At 46.9% G+C, this 24,174-nt stretch overlaps 1 protein-coding gene across 8 annotated transcripts in view; it reads right to left on the bottom strand.

Annotated features, from left to right (window-relative positions):
- Positions 1-602: 602 nt before the first annotated feature.
- Positions 603-24,174, bottom strand: part of LOC133116554 (zinc finger E-box-binding homeobox 2-like) — an 88,383-nt gene continuing 64,811 nt past the window's right edge. For 2 of the 8 annotated variants that reach the window (XM_061226231.1, XM_061226224.1), the window contains exons 2-9: positions 22,563-22,817; positions 16,593-16,661; positions 13,190-13,378; positions 11,929-12,143; positions 8,956-9,064; positions 6,654-8,650; positions 3,953-4,133; positions 603-1,381 (exon numbers count right to left, since the gene is read on the bottom strand). In XM_061226231.1, coding sequence (XP_061082215.1) covers positions 834-1,381; positions 3,953-4,133; positions 6,654-8,650; positions 8,956-9,064; positions 11,929-12,143; positions 13,190-13,378; positions 16,593-16,661; positions 22,563-22,817 — 3,563 coding nt within the window. In that variant the 3' untranslated portion in view covers positions 603-833. Of the gene's footprint in view, positions 1,382-3,952; positions 4,134-6,653; positions 8,651-8,955; positions 9,065-11,928; positions 12,144-13,189; positions 13,379-16,592; positions 16,662-22,562; positions 22,823-24,174 lie in introns of all 8 variants that reach the window. The other 6 variants (XM_061226232.1, XM_061226230.1, XM_061226228.1 and 3 more) reach the window with 5 other exon arrangements.

Genomic DNA, 24,174 nt, shown 5'->3' with positions numbered 1-24,174 from the left:
ATGGCACTTGCAGAAACACGCAGATTAAAAGGTTTGCATATAAGGCTTTTTTCTTGTTAAAAAATCACCTTACGAAGGCTTTCGCCTTCATAACACACACCATCCTTCACACTTTCCGTCCCGTCATACCATTGTTTCCTTCACTTTCCTGTCTCTTTAAGACTTAAACATCTTATAATCACGCATGTATCAGTTAAGTTCCTTCACGTCAAAAAGAGAAAAAAAAAATCAGAGGCCTAAAACTGTGTGGTTAGTTGGCCTAACAACAGGGCAAACTGTAGACAACACATTAAGTGATAGATAAGTCATAATACTGATGAACTGTAGTGCTGGCACTACTGATTTTTATTAAACACTGTATAAATATACATAGGCAATACTTTTTACTATTTTTGTAGTGATTATAGAAGCAGAGTGCAATTTGTACAAGTTACTAGTTTGTGCTATAAATACTATGAAACACAGGGTTTTAGGATGTTAGCACCACACATTTTTTAGGCCTTAATACTGTACAATTCTTAAAATGTATTTCATTTATTTATTTACTTATTATTATTCTTTTTTTTGCATAATGCATCTTCTTAAACACTCCCCACACCCCCCTCCCTCCCCCCCCCCAAAAACTCAAAGTTTTAAAAAGGTCTCTTTCAGCAGAATTGCGACCCTCCCCCTGTGGAGTCCGTCGAGACGAGCTTCTGGAAGCCTCAGGCACGTGCACGTCCAGCTTGAGCACACGGCAGCGTGTTTCCAATCAAGCAGGTAACAATGCTACCGGGACAAATCATATTCAGTTCTCATGTTTTATAAAAGCAGGGGAAAGGCAGTAGTCTAGATTACACGCCGTCCTCGTGGTCCGATTTGGTTTCCGCTTTCCCGTCCACGGAGCTCTCGTCCATGGACCTCTCCCCGTTCTCCGGATCCGTGTCCACGCTCTTGTTCTCGCTCTCCTCCTCCTCCTCCTCCTCGAATTCGTCCTGGCGCCCCCCCAGCTCGGTGTACGCCCCCTCCACCTCCCCCTGCCGCTCCCGCATCGGCCCCTCCGCCGCGCCCTCGCGCAAAATGGTGTCCCTCTCGTCCGGGTCGGGGTAGCCCTGAGGGGTCAGGCCCTGGAGGTACGCCCGGTTCATGAGCAGCTCTGTGGGCTCCAGGTGGCCCTTCTCCCGGGCCTCTCTCTCCGCTGCCTCCCGCTCCTCCGCCTCCCTCTTGCAGTAGGAGTAGCGGTGGTTCATGTGCTGGGAGTAGGAGCCGGAGTGGGAGAAGCGCTTGCCACACTTGTCACACTGGTAGGGCTTCTCCCCGGAGTGCAGTCTGGAGTGCTCGATAAGGTGGTGCTTGTGTTTGAAGGCCTTCTTGCAGATCTGACACTGGTGTGGTCGCTTCCCTGCGGAGACCAAGGGGGAAGGAGGTTAGGACTGCTGCTAACGCGACTAGCGCTTAAAAATGACAACATCATGTTAGGAGGAAACGGAACAAACAAACAAACAGACAGAGAAACAAACAAAAGTGCAAATGAAATCATAATCATAGTAATAATAATAAAAAAGCATACATAGATATTAAACATTAAAAAGAACACATTTATCATTACAGTACAATAAAATGTACTGTACTTTTTCAAATTTGAACTTTTTAAAATAATAATTACACACAAAATAGCAATGAAACACAGCAGATATCTGTGCATCATCTGTTTATACTTTAAAATTCCCTCCTATCCCTACAACATGGAGGAACGGAATCGCAAACACTTATTTTAGGCATGAGTGCCTCACTGCAAGCATGTAACACAAACAAAGCTTTAAACCAAACAAACGGACAGAAAAGCTGTGGCACAGACATAAACCAATAGAAGATGGAATCAAATAAGTCAGTGATTCCCTCATCAAAAGATAATCTCCAGTATAAGGCACCACTGGAGGAAAAGTCAGCACACATTCTTATTTCATTCAGAGTCTTCCCACCGAAGCGTCATGGCCGCCGTATTGGAAGCACTGTCTGGCAGTAACACAGTGTGCTCTCATGGCTTCGTACTTTAGTGCTGCTAGCTAACACAAGGCCCCCAGTGACAGGGCATGTTGTGAGGCACTGATCTACTATAACACACCACATCTGCATACAGCCAGGCCGACACACACCAGGGCATGTAGCTTCACACACACACACACACACACACACACACACACACACACACACACACACATGCAAACATCTACACACACACACACACACACACATGCCAACATCTACACATACACACACACACACACACACACACACACACACACAGACACATGCCAACATCTACACATACACACACACACACACACACACATGCAGAAACACACACACAGACACATGCCAACATCTACACATACACACACACACACACACACACACACATGAAGAAACACACACAGACACATGCCAACATCTACACATACACACACACACACAGACACACACACACACACACGCAGAAACACACACACAGACACATGCCAACATCTACACATACACACACACACACATGCAGAAACACACACTCACACACACGCCAACATCTACACATACACACACACATGCATGCAGAAACACACACATAGACACACACACACACACACACAGACACATGCCAACATCTACACAGACACACACACACGTACACAGACATACATACATCCAGAAACGCACAAAACACACAACCACGCATACACACACACACACCGAATGACACACTCATATGCACACGCATGAACACACACAAACTCACTCAGACAGACTCACTCACACACACTTACAGTACACAGTCACACTCACACACACGTGCACACCCATACACAGACACACACATTCAGACCCACACAAACACACTCGCACACAAACAGACGCACACATACATACACACACCTGCTCAAAAATGCATGCACACATGTCCACCTGCATGCACGCACACATACACAACAAACACACACACACACACACATCTGCCCAATTCCTGACCACAAATAGTTCTGGTATGCCTTCTACAGCTCCCATAGCTGCCATGCTTAACCCTCCACCAGTTCAGAAATAGACAACACATTTCTGCCTGTGCTTGCTGGGCTCAATAATGCAAACTGCAGGCCTGGGATGATGCAAGGCTCGGAAAGAGTCCCCAAGAAGGAAAAAAAGAGGCCGCAAGATTTTCATATTGTCGCCAAATTTCACAAAAGCACAAAAAATATAACCTGTGGGCACGGTCTTCAATTATAGATATTTAAACTCGGAGCGATGATAAAAGCACATTTCACTTTTCGGATAAAATAACAGGTAAAACTTTCACTTAACATGAAAGGGGTCAAAAGGCGACGGCTGGATGAGCTGCTGTGGCTAATTTAGTGCCGCCATCAGGGAGAACATTATTACTGTATCCTGTAAAACAGGAACTTACTGACTGATCAAAATTATTATGGCTTTAAAGGGAATAAAAAATGCCGTCCTTTGAAAAGACCATTCTGTATAAACGAGGTAAGGAAACACAGCCATGCATTTTTTTTCTAATAAATATTTACAAATTCACAATTCTTTAAATATACCCTCCATCACAGGCAAGTCCAAAATGGCTCTCTGACAAACCGAGAAATCACTGAAAGTCGACTACATTAGTCACTACCGCAGAATCTTATCAGAAAGATGCCAGATTCATAACATATCCAACTCCACCACACACAACTTTACGTTTATCTCTGTTACATTCAAAAAGAAAAACAAAGAAAAAAAAAACAGGTCAGCTTGGCCCTGTCAATAGAGGAAAGAACAGGCATGTTAGAGTTCTGGATCAATTATCTAGCACATACAAACCAAAAAGAACAGAAGAAAACATGAACAAAGAAGGGCAGGAAAGAAAGGGGTTTAGTAAACACAAAACATGAAAAAGGCATGGGGTAAAATAAGTGTCTGGAACAGTATATACCTGTGTGCTCATATTTGTGTCTTAGGAGGGAACTGCTCTTCTGGAATGTTTTGTCGCACAAGTCACACGCGTACATACCACTTTCTGTCTTCTTAATCTTCTTCCGGGACAGACAGGACTCAGAGTCCGTCAGGTCATCCAGGCCTGACATATAATCTGCCGTTCCGTCAATCAGCTCCCCCTACAAGATAATCACATTTTTACAGTCCACACCTGCCACCTAAATACAGGCGCCTTCTGCCGTTTGAGCTGAAAGCTGAATGGAGCTCATTGTAACCCGCTAACAAACGTTTTCGTCTGGGGGCGTTTGCAGTGCTGCATATGCGCTTTTCACTTAAACTGTGGATTTGTCTGGGTGTGAGGTTTAAAAATAGACTGGGAGCGCAAGAAATCTACACACAGGAAGACCAGGACCAAAACACTTTTCAAACACGTTTGCCCATAACAATTCTTATACGTACTTATGTAGTATATAAGTATTTGGACAGTGACACAATTTTTGTTGTTTTGGCTCACGCTCCAGCACATTGAATTTGAATTGAAAGAATGACTATGACATTAAAGTGGAGTGTGTCAGCTTTAATTTGAGGGTATACATATCCTGTGTTGATTTGTGTAGGAATTACAGCCCTTTCAATACTTTCAGGGGACCAAAAGTAATTGGATAGATAACAATAGGTCTACAGTTGATTCTAGGTGTGGCATTTGTATTTGGAGTCTGTTGCTATTATCTCTTAACATGCACCAATACGTACAAATGCCATACCCAACACTGGGTGAGTCAGAATCAGCTGCTAGGTACATTGTTAAGAAGCAGGAGTGTAGAAGTGCTCAGTAAAAGCCAATGACTTGATAGCCTGCAGAAAACCACTGTAGTGGATGGCTGAATAATACTTTCAATTTTTGAAAGAACTGTAGAGTTCTGTTACAAAGTCTTGTGGACAGAGGAGATGAAGATGAACCTGTTCCAAAGTGAAGGAAAGATACAGACAGCAGCATCAGGGTGAACATCTCAGATCCAACCAAGTGCCTCAAAGGTCATTGGATGTTGTCCAAACATGCTGCTAAAGTAACCACGGAGATTTTCAGGGCCAAAAAGGGGAATGTTCTTGACTGACCAAGTCAATCACCTGGCTAGAATCCAATTGAACATGCATTTCACTCGCTGATGACAAAGCTGTAGGCAAAAGGTCCCTGAAAGAAACAGGAGCTAAAGTTGTCATACTAAATATGACAACTTTAATTAGAATGTACATTTGTCCAATTATTTATGTGCTCCTAAAATAGCAGGTAATTCTTACACAGATTACCTGCTATTGATGTAAATACCCTCAAATTAAAGCTGACAGTCAGCACTTTCACCACATTTTCACTTCCAATGTGCTAGAGCCAAAACAACAAAAATTGTGTTTTGGCTCTAGTGTCCAAATACTTACAAACAGGACTGCATATACAGCAGATGTGCGCGTGTATGTGTGGACAGTATGCATGTGCAAGTGTGCGCGTGCGTGTACGTGTGTGTGTGTGTGTGTGCGCGTGCGTGTACGTGTGTGTGTGTCTGTGTTAAGGCATGGTATTACCAATGAGGCTGACTCCTTGACTCTGCTGAATATCATTAATATTTCCATATTCCATATATTTGCATTCTAATTTATTTTAATTTTATACATGAAAGAGTGTTAATTCTATATTTATCTGTTCTTCTTTCATAGGGAAGATTAACCTGATAGGCTAACTTAAATTAATGGGGAAAATATTATTACATTAGAAGGTCTTAATAATAAGAGGAAGCCCTTTGCAGGGCATATTGGCCGTCTTCTAATTTTCAACTCATAATGATTAAATCAAGAGGTGCACTAAATGACCAAAATTGAGCAGCACCAATGCCCTCATTAGAAGTTCCTACTATGGCCTGACAATGATTTCAGAGACATTGCTACACTGGTTTTAAAAACAGAGCACTATCATTCTGCAATCAATTTCAGCTAAATGCCCGTAGCTGTATTTTTAAAATCTAATTTAATAACTTAGAATAGGAAACATTATTAATACTTTTTATCAAAATGGTTCCCTCTATGTTAAACAGCCTTCAGCATTCAGCGATAATGAACATGAAGCCTGTGCATTATTAATCCACATGTTGAACCTCATTTTGGATTCTCTCCCATAAAAAAAGGAAAAAGTGATTTGGTAGAGACGTGGAGTCTGTCACATTGCCTGCCCAGCACCTTCTCCTGGCACACAGATGTCGCGTTTCAGTCACAGAGTTTTCACTAATTAGTACCTGAGAAAACCCGAAGTGGGCCGAGCTCGCACAGCGGAGGGGAAAGGGGGGCAGATGTGCAGTTAAACTGGAGGAAGATTAGAACAGCTGGCGACGGGATGCTGTTTGCACTCGACCACACAGACAATTCCAACGCCAAGTCTGGCAACACCTGAATCTCACATCATAACCTCTAAAACATCCATTATACGGTGATACCACTAATGAAGCATGCGTGGGGAGCCCAGGCCATCTGAGCACGCTCGACATCTGTTTACCCCCACGGCACCACCAGTGCACTGTGCTGCAGGTAAGTGTGGATTTCAGAATCGGAGTACCTTTTAATTAGCAGCAGAATGAGCAAATCATCTGAGAGATCCCATTAAAAAAAAGGAGAGAAAACCCCACTGAGGCTTGAAACTACAAGTGCTTATTTACCTGGAAACCTGGTTTCCGCTGGTACTTCCTTCTCTGCTGCAGCTCAGCAAAAGTAGCTGCTCCGGTTGCATAAGTGTAGGCCATGTGCGGCAGGAAGCTCATTTGATCCAGCCCTGGGTACGGCCTCAGGCCCGGGATGCTGGCCTGAACCGGGGGCATGAACGAGGCCGGAGGAAAAGCACTCTGCGGAGGGAGCGAGGTGTACAAAGGTTTGCCGCCGAAGGGGTTAATGCCGAACATGGGGCTAGTGCTTTTGTCCAGGTTGTTGATGTTGTTGGAGCCGGCAAACTCCTTCTTGAGATAGGCCAGGTTGAGCGGCTCCTCCAGCAGCTCCCGTGGTGATGGAGCGCTGTGGTGGTCTGTCGGTATGCTGTTGGGTTTGGGCCTGCTTTTCACACTCAGAACCCCCTTGGGCTCCCTCATGAACTTTGGCAGGGAGAGGTCCAGAGGCTCGGCCTGAAGGTCCTCCGAGGTGAAGCTGTTTGGAGTGTATGAGCTGCTGTGGGAGTTTTTCGAAGACGTGGAAGAAAGGTTCAAAGGGGAAGGAGTGTTGCTCCTCGAGTGGTCCAACTTGTCGCCCATCTGCTTCCCGCTGCCGAACTGGGCGGTTTTGGAGTGCTGGAGAGGCGTGTCGCAGCTGCTGAGGTTGTTGTGGAGCTCTGCGATGGAGGGGGACATGATGCGGTCGCTGGCCTTGATCAGAGACACCGGGGACCTGGCTGCCATGGAATCTTTCGAGGGGGTGTGATTGGCGGCAGCCAGCGACATGTCCAAACTGTTCCGTTCTAGAGGTGAGGTCCTGGAATTGCTGTACTGGTAGACTTTCCTCTGCTCAAACCACTCTTTCACAAAGTCTTGAGGGAGGCCGACCGCTATGGAAATCTTTAGTAGTTCCTCCGAATTGGGCTCCATGTTCATAGCGAAGTAAGCTTTCAGTACAGACATGTGGTCCTTGTAGGGGTTAAAGGAGCTTGGTACCCCTTTTTCAGATAGCATGGAAGATAGGAGGAGGGCGTGCTTCTCTGTGAACATCCCAGGCTTGTTGGACACCAGGTTTTCACTGGGCTGGAGGACCGCCTTGATCTCCTCGTTCATTTTGCACAGGTAGCGTTCATGTTGATGCAGGGGAATCGGACCTGGAAACGTTTCTTTGCAGTACTGGCAGGAAAAGGGTGTAAACAGCATGTTGTTGTTGTGCATCTTGTCTTCGAGGCCGAGATCCAGCACGTGATTCGATCTCTCCTTTTTGATATTGCTAATTTGTCTCTTTGAGTCCGTGGTCAAGCTCTGGAGGCAGGCTTTGGCTTCGTTCACCTTCTCTAGCGTGTAGTCGATGATGCTTTTGGTGGCGCCGTTGTGGCTGACGACGGGAAGACTGGCCGGGGGAGCCCCGGGAGAGGTCAGGCCCTGCCTGGACTCCTCCATTGGAGACCCCAGCTCCTTCATGTAGGCCTTGAGCTTGGAGATCTCCTCGGGCTTGCAGTCCATTTTCTGCCGGCACACGGTGTTGTCGACGATCTGGAGGACCTTCTGCACCTCGCTCAGGTTGTTTCCCAGACCGGGGTACCCGAGGAGCTGAGCGTCTATCCCCATCCCCAAATGCTGCAAGGGACTCTGGGCCGAATTGTGCACCCCCAGCGGGCTCCCGCCCCCCATCCCTCCGTTCATGAAGGGCGCGGGCGCGCCGAAGCCGTGGGAGGCCATCAGGAGCTTGTAGTCGTTGAAGTCCAGCGGCTCGGTCTTGATGTCGAGGTGGCCGGAAGGGTCTGGAAGCCCCGGAGGCCTCCCGTTCTCCAGCTTGTGCCGCAGCTGGCTGATGGCGGAGTTGGTGGGGGAGGAGGACGCTGACGTGGGCGAGGACCCTGCCTTCATGCTGCCGCGCATCCGCCCGTTCACCGCGATCAGCCCGATGCACTTCTTACTGCTGATGTGGGAGCTGTAAGAGCCCGAGTGGGAGAAGCGCTTCTTGCAGTTTGGGCATTCGTACGGCTTCTCACCTGCGGAGGAAACCAGCACAGCGTACCGTCAAACACCGCAATAAATAATAATACTAATAATAACAAAAAACTGACTGGAAAATCACATTCCTGAATGCTCCAATTCCTGAGCCACACTGATCTATTTACTGCTGGACTACGACAGGCTCTTGGAGTGCTGCGGAGGAGAATGAGTCATTCATTGACAGTGGGAGGAAGAAAAAAAAAAAATGCCAATCAATTTTGAAAGTCCTCTGAAGTTCACAACAATCTTAAATCAAGGTAATGAATATTCAAAGGGAGAGAACAAGCCCCTCGACACCCACCGCTGTGGATCCGCAGGTGCTCCTTCAGATGGTGTTTGTATTTGAAGGCCTTGCCGCATTCTGTGCATTTGAACTTGCGGTTGCCAGCTCCCTGGTTCAGCAGTTGGTGCTGCAGAAGAGAAGGTATTTACATGAGCTCTTCACAAACCTTTCAGAAGAAGACTTCAGTAAATAATCACAATCGGCGCGTTGCGGGCGAAGCCAAATGGCTGCCGTTCCTTGCACACCATCTTGCCTTTCTTCCTCCAACACCACTGAGAGAGTACAAGTGTGGCAATGATAACAGAGTCAATCACATACCTTTTAATTTCCTGGCTTGCAAGCCTTTAGAGTTTGGCAAGCGGAAATATCATAAATAACAGCTCCCAGAGAGTTTCCCCTCATTAGAAACAGCAATCTGATCGACTTTTATTCATTTGTGATAATCTCTGATTATGCGATAGGCCTCTCCAGTAAAATACCAACCTTCATACATTAACCTAATTATATGCAAAACAAATGCTTACGCAAATTTCCCTGTATGCACCTCAATTTTTCTAATAGGTTGCAAATTAACTTAAAGTTAATCATCAGAAGGTTCTTTAATAAATGTAGAACACCCAGTGCAAAGCGCGAGTCAAATTACCGTTCAAAGGTAGAACGTTGGTGAATTCGTCCTCACCCCCCCGCCCCCCGCCCCCCGTATTTGCAATTTAAAAAAGGCGCCCCTGAAATGGAAATATAATAGCAATAACAACAATAACAACGTGCGCACGCGAAGCCAAGCCCCTCGACTCACCAGGCGTGCGCAATTAATTCCGAGTGGGAGGTGAGCGTGTTAAATGGTTAGGAAATACAAAAGATCTGTGCTGTGCGCAGAGACCAGCCCCCTGATCCATGCTGACAAGCGCCGGGGTGTGCAGTCCCTGCCCACCTCGCCGTGGAGACAGATGGCGTGGCGCGGGACACGGAGGTTTGTTCAAACAGCAGCATCCTTCAAAGATCAAGCGCGACTCGGTCCACCAGGCTCCGGAGGGGAGGGGCCCACGCTCGCATGTTGCTGAGTCGCATAAACAAACAGCAACAGCTGTTTCACCCCCCCCGTCCCCACACACCCCTGCCATTCCCTCAGAGGGCCGCTGGAAAGTTTAGTTGTGCCACTGTTAATATGATACAATCATTTGCCTTTACTAATTGCGATTGCCACTCGCAAATGAGAGGGATTTATTCTGACGCCAAACACACTGCGCCGTGCTGGGTTCCGGAAAGGGGCAGGCCATCACCGCTGGCTGCTGCGTATTTGCTTCTGATTGGCCAAATACCTCTGAGGTTCTGTCATAATTATGTATGCGTTTACATATAAACAGAGATTAAGCAAAACTAATCAAGCCTTATTTATACTTGGAACTGATCTGAACTTTAATTTTTAAATACAGTTTCTGGATTTTAAAATAAATGAACGGGGCGTGTGAACATTGAGATGTGCACAGGAGAGGAAATAACAGTCACAGGGAGATATCCTCTGAGGAAACACTGTGAGACTCTCCCACACGGCGTCCACTCGCCCAATCAGCTGTCCCCCGGCCTCTATGCCCGCAGTCATGTGACTATCGCTCCAACACCATGCAGTCATGTGACTACTGCTCAACACCACGGAGTCATGTGACTATCGCTCCAACACCGCAGAGTCATGTGACTACTGCTCCAACACCGCACAGTCATGTGACTATCATTCCAACACCGCAGAGTCATGTGACTACTGCTCCAACACCGCACAGTCATGTGACTATCATTCCAACACTGCACAGTCATGTGACTATCATTCCAACACTGCACAGTCATGTGACTATCATTCCAACACCGCGCAGTCATGTGACTATCATTCCAACACTGCACAGTCATGTGACTATCATTCCAACACCGCGCAGTCATGTGACTATCATTCCAACACCGCGCAGTCATGTGACTATCATTCCAACACCGCGCAGTCATGTGACTATCATTCCAACACCGTGCAGTCATGCGACTATCATTCCAACACTGTCCAGTCATGTGACTATTCCTCCAACACTGCGCAGTCATGTGACTGCAGAGGAAGGCCTTTCCAAATAGAGGATGCAAACAAATAAGCAAATACTGAAGCAATCCGAGGATTAGGACACTGGATTGCTCCAAATCCCAGCTGCTCGTTCTAGCTGGGGAGTCAGGTGTGTGTCAGATCGCATGAATCCTGCTGAGTGTGATTTAAGATAATTCACAAATATTTAAAGGAGTTAATGTGACTGCATTAAGAGTCCGGGAATAGGATAAGGTTGACTTAAAACTTTTTAAATTGTATTTAGGGTACAGTGCACTTCAGAGAAAAATAAGAATCTTCCAAAGTTGTCTTTCACTTTACACACATTAATCAAACTAGGTATTATTTATTTGTAATTAGGCAGATATTACCAGTTTTACCAGGATTCTTCAAAAATAAAAATGCCGTACAGTAGTTCGTAGTATATTGCGAAACACAAATTTGAGGCAATTTGACAGAGATAAAGAAACTTCAGAAGAAGTGCTGTAAGAAGCTGACGCATCCAGGAGCACCTTTAAGAGTGATGATGGCCCGACGAGATGAGAGCCAGATGAAAATAGTGAAATGGAATATGTTTAGACTGAGTTTAAGGAACATAAAAGCTTAAGAGTAAAGTGAAGTTAAAGAGCAGATAAAATTTCTAAATTGGAAATTAACACAATCATTCGATCGTGAACATAAGACTGCTAAACCATATCAGAGGAGGCCATCAAAAATCCATTTAGGTCCCAATTAAAGCTATTACCATTAAAAGATCCGCATCTTCAAAATGCCATGAAAAATTAATAATGATTGCCAATCAAAATGATATCTTTTCTCAGAGGGCTTATTGCACAGCAGAAATAAAGAGCGAGGAAGAGAAAGAAAAGGAGGAGGAAGAGGGGGGGGGGGGGCGGGGATAGGCATATGAGCCTCACCTGATCTCTTCCTGGCTTGTGTGTGGCCATATGTCGCTCCAGCTGAGTGCGGTAAGCGAACGTGTAGCTGCACAGAGGGCAGGAGAAGTTCTCCTCGTTCTTCTCGTGCCGGTATTTGATGTGCTCCTTGAGTGATGTCAGGCGCTTGTAGCCCCGGTCGCAGTAGGGGCAGGTCAACAGTTGGGCGAAAGCATCTGGAGTTCCAGGTGGTACGTCTGTGCGGGGGGACGGGGGAGGGGCGGGGGGGAGGGGGCGGGGAGAGGGGGAAGTGGGCCAAAAGGTCAGCAAATCAATGGCAGCTAATGGGCCTGCTGCCCAGACTGGGACAGGAGGCATCTCTGCAATCTGCTGCACCGAGTGCCAGCGTCTCGAGCTGCCCGTGCCCCCCCCCCCACACGCACACACACACACACACACACACTGCCCCCCCCCACACACACACACACACACACACACACACACTGCCCCCCCCCACACACACACACACACGCACACACACACACGCACACTGCCCCCCCCCCCCCCCACACACACACCCGTGCCCCCACACGCACACACACACACACACACACACTGCCCCCCCCCCCCACACACACACCCGTGCCCCCACACGCACACACACGCACACACCCACACACACACACACACACGCACCCGTGCCCCCACACACACACACACATACACACACACTGCCCCCCCACACACACACACACACACACACACACACACACGTGCCCCCACACACACACACACTCACACTAACACACACTCACACTCACTGACACATGCACACTCACACACATGGACAGAAACACACACACATACATATGTACTGTACACCCTGGACAAGTCAGTAAAAACTGGCCAGATCTGTGTAAGCAGTCATAAGTGAGGCCATCAGGAGGACTGTGGGATCACTGTGGGATTTTCACTGTGTACATATATCATAACTCATAATCATACACAATGTCATTCACAATTCTATGTGGTGTAATCAAATTGTTGTAATAAAAACATTTCCATACAGGTCACTTTGCATTTTAACTGCCATTTAAGTCATGTAATGACATGACTATTCCTATTTTTAGTAATACCAAAATTAAAGTTGAATATAATTTATGATATACAAAATATTTCTTACAACCAAAGCCCCAGATTGTCTATTTTAGAAGCATGTATGTGAAATCCAGTGGGATGGCGCTGGTGCCTGAGTACTAAGGTAAGCAGGACGGCTGCCCTCCCCCATCGCCCCTGTCCTCACCGTTCTCCTCCGGGCCGTTGGCCTCGGGCGTCCCCAGGCGCGACAGCTCCTCCGGGGCTTCTGGGTAGATGATGGCGGTGTCCCCTCGCTGCAGGTATTCGGCGATGCTGACCACGTGGCTCTCCGGACCTCCCAGCTTCCGCCCGGAGAAGAACTCCTCCAACTCCACAGTGCAATCCACGCTCTTAACTGGAGGAAAGACAAGAGAGGGAATATGGCAGGGGGGGGGTTAAAAAACAGAAATTGAGTTGTTTTGTGTCCCCCCAAGAGAGATGTGGTGCTACAGTAAGACATTCTAAACATGCTGCTGGAAATGCAATGGAGACAGCCCAGGAAAGGGTTATGGTGGTAGTTTGGGAAGTATACATCTAAGTTACGGGTTCATCTTGTCACATAATGGCCACTAAAAGAAGAAATATGAGTTAATCTCAGGATAGTGCTGTCATGAATGGTGGAAGGGCTTTTAAAGATGAACCGTTCTTGCTTTAAACATATTACCAGTCACGCTAAAAATGTTTATGCCAAAATCACATTTACTCAGATTGCCAATTTCACTTGTGATTTCCTTCATCACTTAAAATTAACTGAAATTTGATGATGATGCTTACAATATTTATCTTTAAGATCACCAGGAGAGAATGACACATTTATTAAATCAGACTTGGTTGTTAAAGCACATCAGAATGTTTTTAAATACATAATGTACTTAATTTGCAAATATATGTTCCCTGTCTTTATTGATAAAAAGGAAAAAAGTTCGAATTTAGTGTTCCTCAGGAATCTCTTGGCTGTATTTTAATTTTAAAAAAGGGATGTTTTTAAAAGTCGGAAATTGGCTAAAGTCCCGTGGGGTCCTGGAAGGATTCCTCCAATTCCTGCTCTTGGGGGAACCCAGAGCTGCAGACAAGAGATAGCCGCCCAATCGCTAACAAAGCTAATAACACACCGCCAGCCTCCATCCGGCAGGAAACAGCAGATCCTCATTGGTCCACGCTGATTACAGGCCAACAAAAAAAAAGCTGTCCTGCCAAACAGCCAACTTTCCTCCTGCTCTTTATAAAACCAGAGTCCTGTCACTGCTGATATGTCCCGCAGAAGGGTCTCCCGTACCTCCTGCCCAATTTGCCAACTAAGCTAAATATTATGAGGCCGAAGGCTTTGCTTTATAGGATTTGGGCTCATTTTTATTAGCTACCTTTTAATTAGATTGCCTCTCCGACGAACAAAGTCAACTCGGCGCGTTGTGGTTTGTGGAGCTGTAAACACTTTACGGTCCAATTTATAAAAGGTCAAGGTAGTGGATTGTGTCGTTGTCAAAACGGCTTGAAAATGTCAAACTGTCAATGGATCCTTTAAATCGTACAGTACAGCAGTAAAGGCTGGGTTATCGTACAGTACACCAGTAAAGGCTGGGTGATCGTACAGTACACCAGTAAAGGCAGGCTGGGTGATTGTACAGTACACCAGTAAAGGCTGGGTGATCGTACAGTACACCAGTAAAGGCGAGGTGATCGTACAGTACACCAGTAAAGGCAGGCTGGGTGATCGTACAGTACACCAGTAAAGGCTGGGTGATCGTACAGTACACCAGTAAAGGCAGGGTGATCGTACAGTACACCAGTAAAGGCTGGGTGATCGTACAGTACACCAGTAAAGGCAGGCTGGGTGATTGTACAGTACACCAGTAAAGGCTGGGTGATCGTACAGTACACCAGTAAAGGCGAGGTGATCGTACAGTACACCAGTAAAGGCAGGCAGGGTGATCGTACAGTACACCAGTAAAGGCTAGGTGATCGTACAGTACACCAGTAAAGGCTGGGTTATCGTACAGTACACCAGTAAAGGCTGGGTGATCATACAGTACACCAGTAAAGGCTGGGTGATTGTACAGTACACCAGTAAAGGCGAGGTGATCGTACAGTACACCAGTAAAGGCAGGCAGGGTGATCGTACAGTACACCAGTAAAGGCTAGGTGATCGTACAGTACACCAGTAAAGGCTGGGTGATCGTACAGTACACCAGTAAAGGCTGGGTGATCGTACAGTACACCAGTAAAGGCTGGGTGATCGTACAGTACACCAGTAAAGGCTGGGTGATCGTACAGTACACCAGTAAAGGCTGGGTGATCGTACAGTACACCAGTAAAGGCTGGGTGATCGTACAGTACACCAGTAAAGGCTGGGTGATCGTACAGTACACCAGTAAAGGCTGGGTGATTGTACAGTACACCAGTAAAGGCTGGGTGATCGTACAGTACACCAGTAAAGGCTGGGTGATCGTACAGTACACCAGTAAAGGCCGGGTGATCGTACAGTACACCAGTAAAGGCAGGCTGGGTGATCGTACAGTACACCAGTAAAGGCTGGGTGATCGTACAGTACACCAGTAAAGGCTGGGTGATCGTACAGTACACCAGTAAAGGCTGGGTGATCGTACAGTACACCAGTAAAGGCTGGGTGATCGTACAGTACACCAGTAAAGGCTGGGTGATCGTACAGTACACCAGTAAAGGCTGGGTGATTGTACAGTACACCAGTAAAGGCCGGCCGGGTGATCGGCAAAGCTCAGCCTAAGTGGCCTGTATGTAAATATGTGCGCTATCGCACCGAGCGATTATCAAACACTGGACTGCAAGGAACCTGAAAGGTCTGCTGTTGTGATTCACAACTGGTAGTGAAATGGATGAGTATTTTACGGTCGCATTGTAGTCGGATTCAAAAGTACACGGACTAAACAAATCAAATTTAGGCCAAATTTGATTTTGCACTTAAATGTGATTTGTGATGCTCTCACTCTCAGATGCAGTAATACACACCCATCGCTGCTCCCTGACTGACAGAGACAGTCTGGAACTACATGACGACGTGTTCAGAGCATGTTTCTCATTAGGGATATTCCCTCGCTGAAATATCATGTCGACAGGTAGTAAAATTGTTTGTAGCAAATAAATACTAATGCCCTGTTCCCTTTATGACGTAAATTAAAAATTCTGCACTTTGCATTGTTTCCAGTGCAGACTCCGAATGGAACGTGAAATGGTATTTATTTCTATGGAAACGGAATTGTTCCCAAAAAACAGGCATTACCAGGAAGATGAGGGAGCCGCAGGGAAAGAGCGCCATTGGGCGGCTGCTGTTTACGGGCGCTCCGCCACAGCCAATCAGCAGCGGGCCGGATGATATCATGGCAGGAGAAGTTAATTCCCAAGAGGCGGGTGGGTGGAAATCAGCTTGGTTTACATAATTAGAAGTGGCAGGTAGGATTTGGTTCCTCTGTTCAGAACAGACCAGCGCTGAGAATGAGCACACACACACACACACACACACACGTGTATGCCCGCACACACACACGCACACACACACACACTGTTCCAAATTTTCCCTTGGAAGTGAGCTCACTCACCTGTACCGTTTCCAAGTCTCTGATGAGTGACTTCAGGCCCCATGGAATCAAACTCATCCTTCATTTCATCTGAGGAGAAAAGAGGCGGGAGGGGGTGTTGAGTGCCACAGCGTCCACAGTGAAGCCTTCAGAGGAAGGTACGGAGCCAGGAGAAGGCCGCTACGCTGCCCGACTGCCTGTCGCTTTTGTAGAGAGCTTAACCAACGCTAGCGCTAGGCCCAGCCAGAGCCATATCTACCTTCTACACAACAGCCAGCGCTAAACTCACTACAGGAAGTAGCGCCCGCCGGACAGAGAGCTGAACTGGGCCCACCGGGGCCCACCGGGGCGAGCGGACCAGTGAAGCCACCCAGGCTGTTCCAGCGCCGCTGCAGCAGGGGGGGGCCCACAATGCACCGCTTTATCGAGTGACCTTTCTGTTCCCATTATCATTTGGTGTTACGCAAACCGTACCGGGAACGTCGGAGCAACTCACAGTCTGTCCCAGCATAGGTGAGACAGAGATAACGCCAGCTCTCTGGTGGGCAGAATCACAAGAAGAACAAGAACAGAGAAGTTTTAGACGTCGGGGGAATTCGACTGGCGCGGTTAACAAGGACACGTTGTTAGCGTACACAGACAATTAACTTTGGGAGTTTTGCTCTGCAGATTCTTCCTCTGTGTCTTCAGAAATTAAATCAAGGTATTTCTGAGAAGAGGGAGGCCGGTTATATATATGGCTATTGTGTTGGTTCCCCATGTGATGTGGGAGTCACAGGCTCAGGTCACCCTCTCATCTGAAGGTGCGTGAAGCTGGCAGAATTTAATTTGTTAAATAATACAGGCCATTTTGAAACTGGTCGACTTCCTTTCCAATGAAATAGAGCTACACGTACAGGAACTAATCGTTTTTTTAGGTTTGAAAGCCACACGGCGGGGCCTTGTGCCAGAGTCTGGAATAGCCATGAAATAACAATAGCAAAATACGCAGTGGTGATTATCTGAAATACTAATGCGATAATTGTCCTGAATTATGAGAAGAAATGTTTAGGGGATCTACGTCTTGACGCGTGATTGGCAGGTGAGGTGCTGCCTCTGATGCTCAACGTTGCCCGTGCAGAATCCATTTTGTTTTCAGCCATCGGTTAACTTCCAGTTTATGTAAAACGGGAGAGAGGGGGGAAATCTATTTTTGTTGTTTTCACGGTTCCTCTGAACTATTTAAATCATTAAGTGAAGACTCTCAGTACCCCACACTTAAAGTCAAACGCTTTCCTTCTGCACAAAACAGATAAAAACAGCTCAGCCAATGGCAACAGAGGATAAAGAAAGCGCGTTTGAATGAAACATACTGCATTTTCTCTTGATTAAAAAGCTCCACTGGAAATAAAAAGAGAAAACTTGCCAGGCATTCTATTTGCATATGCAGAGTCTGTGAGTGCCTCGACCTCTCAGTAATAACACTAGCCCAGGCAGCACTCTGAGGACAGACCCTTCAGAGGTGTTGTGAAGTCACGCTTAAGTACCGTGTGCCTTAAGCCGACCGCTGTGGCCACTGCACAAACAACAGCCCACCTTTCAGACACCTGTGAAACCTAAGAAGCTGCTTTTGTGTGGCACCATTTGCTAAATGTTAATAAGGCTTTTATTCACTTTGGGGAGAAAGGGAAATTGCAGTTCAATTAGCACCTGGGTCGACAGTGTTTGTTTGACTGGCCTCTTCTCTCCTGTTTGCGGTCAGTAGAAGAGCAAGCTCTTCCACCAGGAGGTAGGCTAACACCACTAACACTTACTTCACATTTGGTGCTTTTCTAAAAAGTTAAAAAGGTCATTTTTTATCCAGCTATTTCCCCCCACACAGACACACAAACACACACACACATTCTTAGTTGCGAGTGCCTGGTCTGTTCTCCGTTACCTGATAAATCAGCTGAAAAGTGTGTGAACGCAAAAGGCCTAAAAGGCTATGTTACACCTTCTGAAGAGTAATGTTTCAGTGACCACGTTCAGTCCCAGGAGGACCCAGAATACCTTTCTGCTGCCATAACTCCGCCTGTTTACCTACGCCATCAATCCTATTTATTTTCAAAACATTCCTTTTTTTTAATTACCGGTTAGAGCTGGGACAAATGCAGTAAAAAAAGGGGCTCCTAGTTCATTTTATTATTATTATTCTTTAGGACCTTAAGAAAGAAAGAAAAACAGAATGAGTAGGAGAGAAGATCTGGGAAGAGGGCAGGTGATTTATTTAAAATGTCCGTCAGTGATAATGATGTCATGCTTTCCAGTACACCGCGTCCACCCTATTGTAGGATGAAAGGAATGTCAAGGACGATTCCGAACACAGAACTGCGATTGTGCTGGAGCGGGAAGCGCAGAGAGAACCTTCAGAACGCTCTTCTGCTTCCTGTGGACGGAGCGGCACGGCGGCAGGGAAAGGCACAGCTTATCTCAGACCTGAGCTATGTGCTTAGGTATCACTGCAGACAGTGAGGCACCAGGGCTGATAAACACACTCACACACACAATACACACAATACACACAATACACACACACGCAAACACACACACAACACACACACTCACACACACAATACACACAATACACACACTCAATCACACACACACACACGCAAACACACACACACAATACACACAATACACACACACGCAAACACACACACAACACACACACTCACACACACAATACACACAATACACACACTCACACACACTCAATCACACACGCAAACACACACACACAATACACACAATACACTCAATCACACACTCACACACACAATACACACAATACACACACTCACACACACAATACACACAATACACACACTCACACACACTCAATCACACACACACACACGCAAACACACACACACAATCTCACACACACATGCAAACACACACACACACAATACACACACTCACACACACACGCAAACACACACACACAATACACACAACCACACACACACTCACACACAATACAAACACACGCAAACACACACTCATACACACAAAATACACACAATCACACACACATACGCAAACACGCACACAATACATACACACTCACACACACAAAATACACACACACGCAAACACACACAAACACACACTCACACACACAATACACACAATCACACACACACACAAACACACTTACACACACACAAAACACACACACGCAAACACACAATCACATAATACACACAATCACACACACACGTAAACACACACAATACACACACTCACACACAAACACACACTCAAACACACAATACACACACACTCACACACACAAGACACACACACACAAACACACAATACACACACGCAAACACACACACACACACACGCAAACACACGCACAATACACAGAATACACATGCTCACACACACAAACACACACTCACACACATTATACACACACACAAACAGACACACACTATACACACACAAAAGCAAATATACGCACACAATACAGACACACGCAAACACACGCTCACACACACCCCCACACACACATACAATACACACAAAATACAAACACAAATATAAAACACAAACACAATTCAAAAAAACACACAAAATATAAACACACATACACATACACACATACACAAAATAAAAAAACACACACACACAAAATGCAAGCACACCAACATACACACACATACAGTACACGCACTCACAAACACACACACACAAAATGCAAGCACACCAACATACACACACATACAGTACACGCACTCACAAACACACACACACAAAATGCAAGCACACCAACATACACACACATACAGTACACGCACTCACAAACACACACACACAAAATGCAAGCACACCAACATACACACACATACAGTACACGCACTCACAAACACACACACACAAAATGCAAGCACACCAACATACACACACATACAGTACACGCACTCACAAACACACACACACAAAATGCAAGCACACCAACATACACACACATACAGTACACGCACTCACAAACACACACACACCAAATACAAGCACCGGCCACAAGCTCGCGTAAGACTCCCTAAATAAGATAATCTCAGAACATTCAAAAACATGGAAGATATTTACATCTCATATCATCTCAAACTGTACTGCCTCTACGGTTTTACAGTTGTGCAAACTAATTCTAGAAACTTCCCAATCTTTTTAGAGTTTCATTCCTTAAACGTAGCCGATGCTTCGGACAGGTTTCGGCATCTTTCGACGACAACATGCGCCGAATCAAACTCGTCTGAGTAAACCTACCTTCTTTTTTTTTGGAGCGTATTAAAATTTTAAACTGCGAACGTCTCCCCTTTGAGCAGAGTGCACAGCTAGTTCATTAGCAGAAATGAATAGCTAACACCAGCTCATTTAAATGGGGTGTCGTACACTGCCTCTTGCAGCACTCTGTTCCTGTCACACAGCTCCAAGAACCATTGACTCTTATTATACATGTAAATGGCTATCATAAAAATAAAAATTTCATTTAAGATTGTTAATGACTTTTGCAGCAGCCTGGCTTCCTTTAATGATTATCCGCGGCTCCTAATTAAAAGTATTTATCTTTCAAGCATCCGCGACTAGGCCCCTGCTTTCTCTGATGCCGTGTTCGGGGGGAAGAGAAACATATAAATAAAATAATCACAAAACAAAGTTGCCATGCACCACCTGCCTGGTTCAGACTACATTAGCACTGATAAAAGGCAGGCAGTATTGTCGTGATGAATGCATTGTCACAGGCTGACAAAAATACCCACTTTTCTGATTGTTTTATATCACAAGAAGTGACACAGTGATAAAAATATAACGTTATAATAATTTAGATCAAACAGGGATTAGAGCAAAGCCTTTTTACGCATTCTGTTTCTCACTACACATGATTTATTTTCATAATCGTATTTTCTAAATGAAATACTATCTCTTCTGAGAATAACGAAACACTATCAAGTTATCACAAACTGTCAGGTGTGGTTTGTGTGCAGAGTGTGTGTGAGATAATCAGGTGTGAAGTATGTGTGCATGTGTGTGTGTGTGTTCGTGTGTGTGCATGTGTATGTGTGTGTTCGTGTGTGTGCATGTCTGCATGCATATGTGTGTGTGTGTTTGTTTTTTGTGCATGCATGTGTGTGTTTGTGCACGTATGTGCATGTGTGTGGGTGCGAGAGGTATGTGCGTGTGTGTAGAGTGTGTGTGTCCGTGTGTGTGCGCGTGTGTGTAGCCGGCGTGTAGCGTGTGTGTGTGTGTGTGCGTGTGTGTGTGTGCGCGTGTAGCGTGTGTGTGTGTGTGTGTGTGCATGTGTGTGTAGCCGGCGTGTAGCGTGTGTGTGTGTGTGTGTGTGTGTGCGTGTGTGTGCGTGTGTGTGTAGCATGTGTGCATGCATGTGTGAAACTACCCCAGACTGCTGACAGCATTTTAACAGCACGGCCGTCGGAGTGTGTGTCGGTGATGATGAAGCTAACGTCTTCTGACTCTGCTTTTTACTGTCACATCAGAGCTCATCACCTGACGCCTGCCGCCCTGTCACAGCCCAGTTCTCACGCACAGTGTGTGTGTGTGTGTGTGTGTGTGTGTGACTGTGTGTGTGTGAGTGTGTGACTGTGTGTGTGTGTGAGTGTGAGTGTGTGTGTGTGCTTGTGTGTGTGTGTGAGTGTGAGTGTGTGTGTGTGTGTGAGTGTGTGACTGTGTGTGCGTGTGAGTGTGTGTGTGTGACTGTGTGTGTGTGTATGTGAGTGTGTGTGTGTGACTGTGTCTGTGTGTGTGTGAGTGTGTGTGTGTGTGTGTGTGTGTGACTGTGTGTGTATGTGTGTGTGTGTGTTTGTGTGTGTGCGTGTGAGTGTGTGACTGTGTGTGTGTGAGTGTGTGTGACTGTGTGTGCGTGTGAGTGTGTGACTGTGTGTGTGTGTGTGTGTGTGCGTGTGAGTGTGTGTGTGTATAAGTGTGTGTGTGTGTACTCACCCGTACCATGCACCGATGCGTGTAACATGTCTCTCTCTCTCCACACGTGCTCCACCCCTCCGTTCCGCAGGTCCTCCTCCTCTTCCTCCTCCTTCGTCATCAGGGCGTGGCCCACTCTGGGCGACGCCGCCTCGTGATTGGGCAGGCTGGCAGGGCTGGCCTCCCCATTGGCCAGGCCGTCCTCCTCAGACACCAGCAGCTTGTCGTCCTCGTCCGTCTCCGAACCCGTCTCCACCACGTTCTCATAGTTCAGCACTGCGGGGGGCGAGGAGGGGACAGGCTGTTATCCAGGAGGTAGGCCGCTCTGACCTCTGAGTCCCTGCCTGGCCACACGCAGGTCTGCAGCAACAGGTTAGCTCACCGTCGCTGACCGCTGAAGACTCAGAGCCAACAGACTGGCGGTACTAGAAGATGCAGCTTTATTTAATGTAGCGCTGACCATGCCTTGTCTGGCCTCTACGGCATGCTAACCGTATTACACATGAACAGACCAGTAAAACAAGAAAAGGGCAAACAGAGCCGTCGCATTACCACTAATACAGGACAATAAAAGGGTACACCATATAAACTCAGCCCGACTAACTTCCTAACTTCTGGCAGAGACAGAGTCTGGACATAACTGCTCCAAAACAAACAGTCACACTTTAACCACGGTCCCTACTGAGTGCAGCTGCTGAACTCCATTACACACACTCTCTGCTCCCTGGACTTGGCTTCTTCCTGCCACGGGAACGTGGCACAGTCAGGACCCAGTGGCACAGTCAGGACCCAGCGTCACAGTTAGGACCCAGCGTCACACAGTCAGGACCCAGCGTCACACAGTCAGGACCCAGCGTCACACAGTCAGGACCCAGCGTCACACAGTCAGGACCCAGCGGCACACAGTCAGGACCCAGTGACCCAGCGTCACACAGTTAGGACCCAGCGTCACACAGTCAGGACCCAGCGTCACACAGTCAGGACCCAGCGTCACACAGTCAGGACCCAGCGTCACACAGTCAGGACCCAGTGACCCAGCGTCACACAGTTAGGACCCAGCGTCACACAGTCAGGACCCAGTGTCACACAGTCAGGACCCAGTGACCCAGCGTCACACAGTCAGGACCCAGCGTCACACAGTCAGGACCCAGCGTCACACAGTTAGGACCCAGCGTGGCACAGTTAGGACCCAGTGACCCAGCGTCACACAGTCAGGACCCAGCGTCACACAGTCAGGACCCAGTGACCCAGCGTCACACAGTCAGGACCCAGCGTCACACAGTCAGGACCCAGCGTCACACAGTTAGGACCCAGCGTCACACAGTTAGGACCCAGCGTGGCACAGTCAGGACCCAGCGTCACACAGTTAGGACCCAGCGTGGCACAGTTAGGACCCAGCGTCACACGCAAGCAGAAGCCTGTCAGACCACTCCACGGACTGTGGCCTCAGACACACACCGGCTCTTCTTAAAACAGACGGGCTGTAAATAAGGTCTGCCAGCTCAATGAAGGTGCCGCTTTCTGAATTAGTCAACCCCTCACCGCACTCTTTCCAGCCAGCGCCACTACATAAATTGTCCACTTTAGTCGGCGGTAAGAAAGATTAGAGTAGTAAACGTGGGGAATTAGGCCC

This window comes from Conger conger, chromosome 17, assembly GCF_963514075.1.
Source record: "Conger conger chromosome 17, fConCon1.1, whole genome shotgun sequence".
In the NCBI taxonomy this organism is placed as follows: domain Eukaryota; kingdom Metazoa; phylum Chordata; class Actinopteri; order Anguilliformes; family Congridae; genus Conger; species Conger conger.
Note: the sequence above shows the minus strand (reverse complement) of the source record. Positions and strands in the feature narration are given on the sequence as shown.